At 36.6% G+C, this 9,551-nt stretch overlaps 1 protein-coding gene across 1 annotated transcript; it reads right to left on the bottom strand.

Annotated features, from left to right (window-relative positions):
• Positions 1 to 428: 428 nt before the first annotated feature.
• On the bottom strand, positions 429 to 8,031 carry LOC141363327 (uncharacterized). The gene is made up of 2 exons (XM_073865965.1): positions 6,768 to 8,031; positions 429 to 563 (listed from the first exon to the last, which is right to left on the bottom strand). Exons 1-2 carry the CDS (start codon positions 7,266 to 7,268, stop codon positions 429 to 431), a joined length of 636 nt encoding a protein of 211 aa, XP_073722066.1. The 5' UTR covers positions 7,269 to 8,031.
• Between the last annotated feature and the right edge of the window lie 1,520 nt (positions 8,032 to 9,551).

Here is a 9,551-nt window from a genome sequence, read left to right as displayed (position 1 = left end):
TACAAAATGGTGGGACGTGGGCGGAGCTGAGGTGCCTGGTTGCTGAAACCACGCCAGCTTGGTCGACGTTAGGGACAACAGTGGCAATTTGCTTGCACTCAAGTGGCCACGCCCCCATATTTATGCAGAACTTTAAGGCTTAATATAATTTAAATGGATGAGTTAGAAAAATTCTCTTCCCACACAGGTGTCATGAAGGTTAAATTAGCTATACAGACCACTTTTTTGTACAAAGATGTAAAGATTTGGGAATGTAAAGTTGGGAATTTCAACATGAGGGGGTCTATGGGATTGACTCCCTGTTGGAGCCTGTCTCTACTGGCCAGTCGATGAATTGCAGTTTAAGTCACTTCCATATTGGATTCAAGAGAGAGACCGTAAGGTTTCCGCTTATCATGGGTTGTGATTAACTTGTGAGATGTGGCGTGTTACCAAGAAAAGTGCAACATTTTGTGAGGTTTACCTGGAAACTTGTTGACCTGCCCAGAAACTATGTTTTCGGTGTCATGAAAAGAGACACCATGCCAGTAGATATCACAGGCTGTCCGCCTACCCATCGGAAACTGCAGAATCAAAAGAAAAAAGGCAAAGTGAATATCAATCACAATACAATAAACATGTCATGCTTTTGACAAGGTTTCAACAACCAATGCGTTTACAGTATGATTAACTACACCAAAATTAAAAAAAAAACCTGTGACTCTATAATTTGACAAGCAATTTCTAGTTTTTACTTTCACATGAATATCTTGGCTGAGGGCTATAATATCAATGATTCTAAATAACAAATAAACTTTTTAAAAAATATATAACATTTGCAAAAATGGCAGAGTTGAAATATGTAAAGAAAAAAATTATGGCCAAGATCAGTATCTGTCATGGAAGTTCTTGAAGGTATTTTTGAAAGCACCATTATGAGTTTAATAAAATGTATTAATACATGACACCTACAGTGTGGATTGAGTGTGAGGTAGATTATTAAGGGCACTAATCAGCATGTGATGTGTGTAATATGCTGAGTATAGCCCAGGTTATGTAGCTAAGCAGGATTTTGAGAGGATTATGTCACCGTTTAACAAACTAATGGACAGTAAGGCAGTGTTACTATATAAAGTGCCTGGCACATGACAGAAATGTGTTAAAAAAAAACATGAACAATTGCAAATGAAACCATTTCAGCTGCTTTAATCTGACATACAATATGCAGCACTACTCATGTGATTTTCTGCACTAAACCTTAAGTAGTACTTTTTCAATGCATTTTTTCTAGTTTCCGTCACTGTAAAAAACAAATGCAGCATGGTTTTGCAAGTCAGTTCAACTAAATATTTTAAGTTTTGACCTGTAATAAGTTGACATAACTTATAAAAACAAGTTGAAATGGTTTAACTTAATTTTTTATGTTACAGTTACATAAAATATATATATACTAGTCAACATTTGAAGTGGATCAAAAACGTTCATCAAAATTGTCCTAAGACAAGAACGGGTTGACTAGTGTATGTTGATTTGACAAAAATTCTGTATTTTTACATTGTTTTCCTTCACCTGCATTGTGCTGGAGGCTGTGTATAATTAAACATTTGAATGTACAACCCTAGATAAATATTGATATCTGTATTAGATTCATCAAATTTGGTCAATAGAAACAAAATAGACATTTACTGATAATTGTACAAATTGCATGCTTGGCAATTTATGCAGTACTGATTAAATTAATCAGTTTTCTAATTTCAGATGTTTCATGCCAACAATTTTTTTTCCTTTTAAACTCTGAGATTACAGCTGAGCTGAGACACGAAGATTCCAAAAATGCATATTGATTGCTGGAAATTGCTGTCCTACAAAGTTTAGAGTTTAGCAAGCTTTTTAGTGTCGTTACACTAAATATGCATGGGATCCCCCCTCCGTTCAAATTTGCCATGAGTGGATAAGGACTTAAGGACATCACTTTTCAATCCAGTCACATTCAGCCTTATCTTAATGTTAATTGGAATTGTTTAGGTATAGGGCATGTGAAATTGTCAAAAAACAAACATTGCAATGAGGTTTGATCAAATTTTCTGAGCTCGCAGCTCTCCACTTGGATAGCACGCCAAATATGCTTTATTTTATATTTGATGTTAAAGCGAACTTGTGAATGATTAAAATGGAAAAATAATACATAGGTGTTGCAGTAATACATTAAAAGGGCATTGCATTACCGAGACTGAAAAAAAAAACAAGATTTAACTCTACTCACTAAACTTAAAAGACTGATAGTTTTGGAAACATTTGGGTGGAAACAACCATGGGTGGAAACACCTATCTGTACTGCCATTCAAAAAGCCTTTGGTATGCCAGACAGGATAAATGGTGATATAGATACACTTAAACTTGAAACCAGCCTTTAACAAGGCAGCTTTGAATTACATAGGCTCATAATATTTCAGTGGAGATGAGAAGAAAGGAGTGAAGACATTCACTCGATGGGTCGTTCACTATGTCAAACCTGCCAGGTGTCACGCACCCCACAGCAGTTTGTGCCTGGGATAGTTTGACAATAAATAATATATTTATGAGCATTTCGTTTTTAATGCCCACTGACTTTACATGGTTGGTCAAGTGTAACCATATGCGAGTGTTGTTCAACTTGTGCTGAAGGACAAGGTTAAAGGCTGTCAATGTCTGTTAAAATATTTAAACCAAAAACTGTGTGTGTTTTCATTGCTGTAACACAAATAATATTTTTATAAAATCATATTGTAGTTGGTTTCCATCAATATTACTCTAGGTCTATGTAAGAGTATGATTCTTTTTGTTTCAAAAAAAAATTTTTTTTTTAAGTTTTGTGAAAATGCTTGTGGATTAAAGAAGGCTCAGTGAAAGTTATACTGCATGTCTACTCATATGGTGGTTCTGAATGGGATCTTGAGGGTTAAGGTCAGTGGTGTAACGGATCACAGTTGATCCGTATGGATCGCGATCTACGGTTCGTCTCGCATGCAATTCACGGATTAATACGCAAATTTAAATAGGGAAAGTTTATCATTTGCACGTGTTTCAAAGGCTTCCAAAATGTTAACATTCAAGTGATTTTAAACAATTTAACCACAAAAAGGCGCTAAAGTGAGCAGCTTTCTGTATGCACAGATGCATGTGCTTATGAATAGCCTGGTCCAGCTCCAGTCAGATGTGAACATCCCTATGCTCTTCAAAGATCTCTTCGAAGAACTCTTGGGGCTCTATCTTACACCCGGCGCAATGCAGCGCAATGCGCGACGCAAGTGTCTATCGCTAGTTTCCACCCTAATTTTCACGTTTAGCGCCGGGTTGTTTAAATAGCAAATGCATTTGCGCCCCCTTTTGCGCTCATGGGCGTTCTGGTCTGATAATGAGGTGTGTTCAGGCGCATTGTTGGCGCGTTGCTATTTTGAGGCAACTAAAATAGACTACGCCATTGACCAACAAAAACCTGGTCTAAAGTCTAAAGTCAATGGCGCAATGTGTTTTATGTTATTTAAAGAGCGCATTAGTAAAATGCGCCTATAAACGGGAGGACAACGCGGGTTTGCTTATCACAAAGTATATGAATGCGCAGCAGCACAAAAATGCTTTTAAATATGAAAGATTAAAGGATTGAATGTAAAAGATTATTATTGAGTCTCTTGGACATAAATGAGGACTAATTATGAGACGTTAGAAGGCGCAAAGAGCTGCTTCACCTGTAGCCTGGTAAGTAAATAAATGCTTTGCTTTGAACAAATGCGTCTGTTTTTAAATGTTTTTTTTTTAATGCTACCTCACGGATTTATTGTATATGATGATGATACCTGTGGATATGGTGAGATGAGAAACATTTTTAAGTAATGCTTAAAAAAACTCTTTGCTAAAAAACCACTTTCCAAAGTGCTGAAACGTGGGGAGAGCCGTTTGTAAATTCTTTATCTCCTGTTTGTTACAAATAAAGTATTTTTAGAGTACAAACCTTATCTTAGATACTTGTAAATTATGTTTTGATGATATTGGATAGCCATACATTTAAAGCAATTAAAAGCCTGCTTTTTACTTCCATGACTAAAAGAAAACGGGTTTTAAAGGTTTTAATAAAAAAATAACAATTTCAATACAAGTGAAAAACAACACAATTATTTAACATTAATCTTAAACTGGGGATCTTCTTCCTCCGTTTAGTTTTTCAGTTTACAAAGTCCGTCATCTAAATAGGGATTAGACATAGCGCCAGGGCAACTTGCTTTTAAAGGGGATGAGAGCTGAGTCTCTCATTGGTTTACTGCACGTTACGCCCAAAATACTCCCATTACAATAGGACCTACCCTTTTCGACCATGCGTTCGGCGCAAAAAACATTTTTCCCGTCGTTAAATTAGCAAAAGTGGATTCGGACACGCCCATTTAGACGTTGCGTTGTGCGCTTTAGACAATGCGCTTAGATCGTTAAAATAGGGTCCTTGATGTGTAAACTATAGAGGGAGTTGCGCTACTGTGTCTCATACTGTAGTCCATTAAAATACATTTGGTGAATAGAGCACTGAAAAACAACGTAATGTTTTTATGTGGGGCGAGTTTGTGCTGCATCTCTTTTCTCCCGTTTGGAATTTGCCCTACGTCTGTGTGTGTGCGCGTTTAAGTGCACTCAAAAGTGCACACACAGAGAGATGCATTTCAAAAACCAAGGGAAGATAAAATCTTTCTGTTCTTGACAGGGCACATACAAACAAAATGATCTCCACTAGGGATGGACCGATTGACCAGCCATAAATCGGAACCGGACGGTTTTTGCTTATAATGCGGGACTTTTGTATCTTTTTTTGTCTGATTTTTCCGGAAGTGCACCCGCATGCATAGACTACATTTTTATGATTCGCAAACATGTCTTTTGTGTAAAAGCATTTCAAAATCTGTGCGCAGGACGTTAAGATTGCAAGCTGCAATGTCTGTCGTGGAGAAACAACAGTACATTCGCAGGGCTCTCAAGTCTTACCCACTCACTGTGAGATACACGCATTTCAGTCAGTTTACACACTCACACCTTGTATTTCTAAGAGACTGATAACTTTTCCTGCTATATACAATTAATGGACGAGGCGCAGGAAAGTTCTCTGTTGAGTTCATAGCTGTCTCAAGGTTTTCTCGCGCTCCTCTGATGTCATGGTCTCATTTAACCACTTATGTTTGTATTGAATGTAGCCTACTGCACAGTTACTGCTGTTCATTTTAGATGGTTACAGTTATTGTTTTCAATAGCCAAACCAAGTTTAGCCTGTTAAAAAACAAATAAACATATTGTTTATGTATACGTTCTTTCTTGTTTGTTGCTTGATAAGAAAAAAAAATACGGAAATCGGATCGGAATTGGCCAATTTCTTGTTAAGAAAATCGGTATAAAAATCGGCCATGAAAAATCAAGATTGTGCGTCCCTAATCTCCACAATATTCTTTTTTAAATAAAAACATTTGTTTATGTCTTAAGTTTATGTATAGATCAGGCAGAAACCAGGTCCATGTTTATCCTAAAGAGAGAGTAACCTCAATTAACTTAGTTAAGTCTGTGTCATTAATGTTAAAGGATGAGTCCATTTTCTTAAAAGAAAAATCCAGATAATTTACTCACCACCATGTCGACAATCGTTTCGCTAGATAAGACCCTTATGCCTCGTTTGGGATTGTTTATAGTCCTTTGAAACTCCGTTGGAAAAAAACTGTTAAGTGTTGAGTTAAGTATTAAATGTTGGGCTCTATTAAAGCCCATTAAAATGAGAAAAATCCTGCAATGTTTTCCTCAAAAAACATAATTTCTTCTCGACTGAACAAAGAAAGACATCAACATTTTGGATGACATGGTGGTGAGAAAATTATCTGGATTTTTCTTTTAAGAAAATGGACTAATCCTTTAATCAAACAAACCAAGACAAAGAAGAAATCACTTCTGAAGCTCTAAAAAATAATAATTATATTTAATTCACACAGTAAAGACAGTGTTATTGTTTATTGGATTCGATTTCTGTATCTAATGCTAATTTTAGACCTTGCTTAATGTGCAACTTTGTTCTTTTTTATAAGTGTTTGTAATTTCTTTAGATTTTTCCCACCCCTTTTTTGCTGATCTGAAAAATGATCCGATCCGTGTCTCAAAAACCGTAATGTGATCCGAATCGTGAGTTTTGTGATCCGTCACACCCCTATGTTTAGGATGATACCAAGATATAACAATAGACTTTGCTGCCCGTCAACTTACTATAATTTATCTTGACAAGAGATGAGTTGCTACAACTTAAAAAATTGAGTTTATAAGTTATAACAACTCATCTGTAGCTATAACAACTCATCTCTAGTCAAGATGAAAAATAGTAAGTTGAAATGATAAATTTGAGTTGTGTAAGTCAGCAAAGATTTTTTTACAGTGTATTAGGACAAATAAAGGCATGGATTACATTTAAGTTCTATACAGCTAATTGTGCTTCTTCATCTACTAAAGCCCAGAGTTAACACTTTCTGATCATTGAACATTGTTTTCTTATTTAAAAAATGTGCTAATTGTCAGACAGTATTTTCCAAAATGTTGTAGTGGTACAATATGATGGTGTACAGTAGATGGGGTGTGTTATTCTGTATTGTAAACTAATATATTATGAAGTCGATGCAGAAAAAACAAGCTGATAACATAAATTCATACAAAGAAACAGCGTACACCACTATAAGTCTAAATGGCTGGTGTAATAAGTCAGAGTTTCCCCATGTCATTTCACATTGGATATTCATACATACCTCTTTCCACTTCAGTTCCCTGATGCTGAGTTTAAGCGCTTCGAGGGACGTCTTCGCTTTAGATATGTCCACCGTCACAGTTCTTCTCTTTTTGCCCACTTTGCTTCCATCCTCTCTGCCATGATCCTCACATTTTCCATCGGTTTGTCCAGGGCATGACTCAACGTGACCGTTTGCAGCACATTTACTCCTTAAAATCTTTCCTGTCCCCTTAACCTGAAGGTTTTGCTCATTGCTTACACGGTTTGTTGCTTTCTCTCGTAAATTATCCGCCTTCAGATCCGACACTTGCTTGCCGTCCGCTTTGCTCCTGCTTTTACTCCGACTTCTCCCGTTTATGCCACTCTTGGAAATGTCTCTCCGAGAAGTGGGGACATCAGCGGGAACAGAAGACAGTAAGGCCGGGGACAGCTGCTCCTCCGCGGCCTCGGTCTCCACCTCATCTCCAGGTGCCTTCATTTGCTGGAGCTCACTTTTCACTCTCTCGTAACAATCGCTCATAGTGTGATCGTGTATTTGTCTAACATTAACGCTAGAATGGTTTGTTATGTCATCTTAGATTGGTGAATTATAACAGGGTAATCAACTAGCACGAAGAGCTAACATGGACCATCTGGTGCTTTCCAAATAAAAGCACAAAGGCGCATACTGCATAAAACCAGCCTGTACCGACAAACATGGAGCTAGATAAACTAATGTGGAGACACGAGGATGTTGACTCCATGATTATAACCCAAACATCATAAATATGCTTTTAAGCGATGAATGTGCTAAATGTCTCTCTAATCTAACGGGACAGGAGTGGCTCCAGGCAGAAAAGCTCTCCAGTGTCCTAAAGTTAAATGCATTAATAGGGAATAAATGTCATGCCTAAAAGCAGCAAAGATACGGAACTCATCCCATCCTTCAATACAAAATTCTCAATTGACGACACATATCGCATAATATCTATGGAGATTGGAGCAGATCATGCCTGGATTTATAACCGCATTGCCTCTCGATCAGTTATAAAGTGCCGGTGAAGCAGCATCTGATCTAGAGATAGGGCTGATATTACGCGCAGTGATTTTAAACGTACACTGATTTTAAAAACGTATCAACAAAACAAAACATAATGCGCATTTAGGTTACCTGCCATTTGTTAACGTAGACATGTTTGACTAAAGATGAGTTGATGGGACCCGCAATTAGAGAAGTCAAACTCGCTGTCGGACGCGGCGCATGCAGCCCTGCTGGTGTTTTGGTGCTGTTGACAACGCAACTGACGGAAGCCGTCGAGGTACCAGACAGCAACATATTGCCCTGGACACGCATTACGCGAAGCAAAAAAATAAAAACGACTATATTTTCGCATAATTTGTAAAATGTTTACTTTTGCATAATACATAATTTTATGATGTTGTTTTAAAAAAGACTAACATAACATGAATGTTAGAAATTGTTTTATACTTCCCACATTAAAAAATAGTATTTTCACCGTATAGTCAATAATAGTGCACATTATTACTTTTTCATGTACGTTTCTATATTATTTTATTTGTTTTTCATTTAATGGTAATGGTATTACAGTGATTATGCTGTTGTGGAGGTTGAGAATCAATGTGCGTTTTAATTTTTTAATTCCGTTCGTTAGTAATTTTAAAGGCCTCATTCTATTTTGCATAACAGATTCTTCTACATTATTTGTATGATTCTAGTTGAATGATTTCATATGTGCGATTTGAAAAAAATATTTCCTGAGATATTTGAGATACAGTATCAACTGTAATGTTCATTGCTTCTATGAATCAGTAGGTGGCGCACTTGTGTCAGAATTGATAAAGATGATCTCGTACTCATTTGCACGTTAAATATTTCCTGAGATATTTGAGATACAGTATCAACTGTAATGTTCATTGCCTCTATGATTCAGTAGGTGGCGCACTTGTGTCAGAATTGATAAAGATGATCTCGTACTCATTTGCACGTTTGTTTTCTTATAGAAATCAGTTGTTTCATACCCAACTACTGTATACCCCTGTCCTTAAACTTAAACCATCACCCACCTATGGATATCCGTTTATAGAAGAATATTTATAGAAGAACATGACTGGTTTAATTATTATAATAAGCCACAAGGACGACCAACTAAAATAGATCACAACTGTTTTCAATAAAAAAATAAACCCTACTCTAAAAGTCGCTAGATGGCGCTATATGCTCATTGGGATGGGAAGAACCTCTAAAGTTTATCCCAACTAGCCAACTTAACTCAGGACCAACTTAACAAGCATCATGAATCGTGAAATACATTTAAGACAAACCTTTATTTGGACACTTTGGAATTTAGGCACAGGTGTGTTTTGTGTTTTCCATTAGATCAAAATTAGATGTTACAATCTAATTAAAAGTATCAAAATATTGTCAATATTAGGACTTATAGAAATAGAAACACCACATAGCAAATTTAAACTCACAACTGTGTGTTGGAAAACATTTATCAAAGAGATAAAAATATGATAAAATATTTGAAAATACTGTACGAAAATATTACAGTGAGCTGTAAACAGAGCTCAAAATAGGTCAAACCCTCTAAGCCAGGGTTTACCCTCAGGGGGGCTCCAGGAGGTTCCAATGGGTCCCCAGAAAACTAAAGAGGAAAAAATGTTTTTTTCAGGCTTAAATCCCTAAATGTAGCCAATTATATAGACCTGCAAAATATGTTAGGTAGAAGGTATGTCTTACAAAGTTTGAATACCCTTTCTCTACGATATCCTGCATGTTTTAGTATTGATCTCACGCACC

Source organism: Misgurnus anguillicaudatus, unplaced genomic scaffold, assembly GCF_027580225.2.
Source record: "Misgurnus anguillicaudatus unplaced genomic scaffold, ASM2758022v2 HiC_scaffold_34, whole genome shotgun sequence".
Lineage (NCBI taxonomy): Eukaryota > Metazoa > Chordata > Actinopteri > Cypriniformes > Cobitidae > Misgurnus > Misgurnus anguillicaudatus.
This window is presented reverse-complemented; position numbering and strand designations above follow the sequence as displayed.

What these genes read in the sequence shown, in the direction of transcription:
- LOC141363327 (XM_073865965.1), bottom strand. Translation starts at nt 7,268, where the DNA reads ATGAGCGATTGTTACGAGAGAGTGAAAAGTGAGCTCCAGCAAATGAAG. An exon ending in GGGAACTGAAGTGGAAAGAG is followed by an intron (nt 564 to 6,767) that starts GTATGTATGAAT and finishes TTGATTCTGCAG; the next exon opens with TTTCCGATGGGTAGGCGGAC.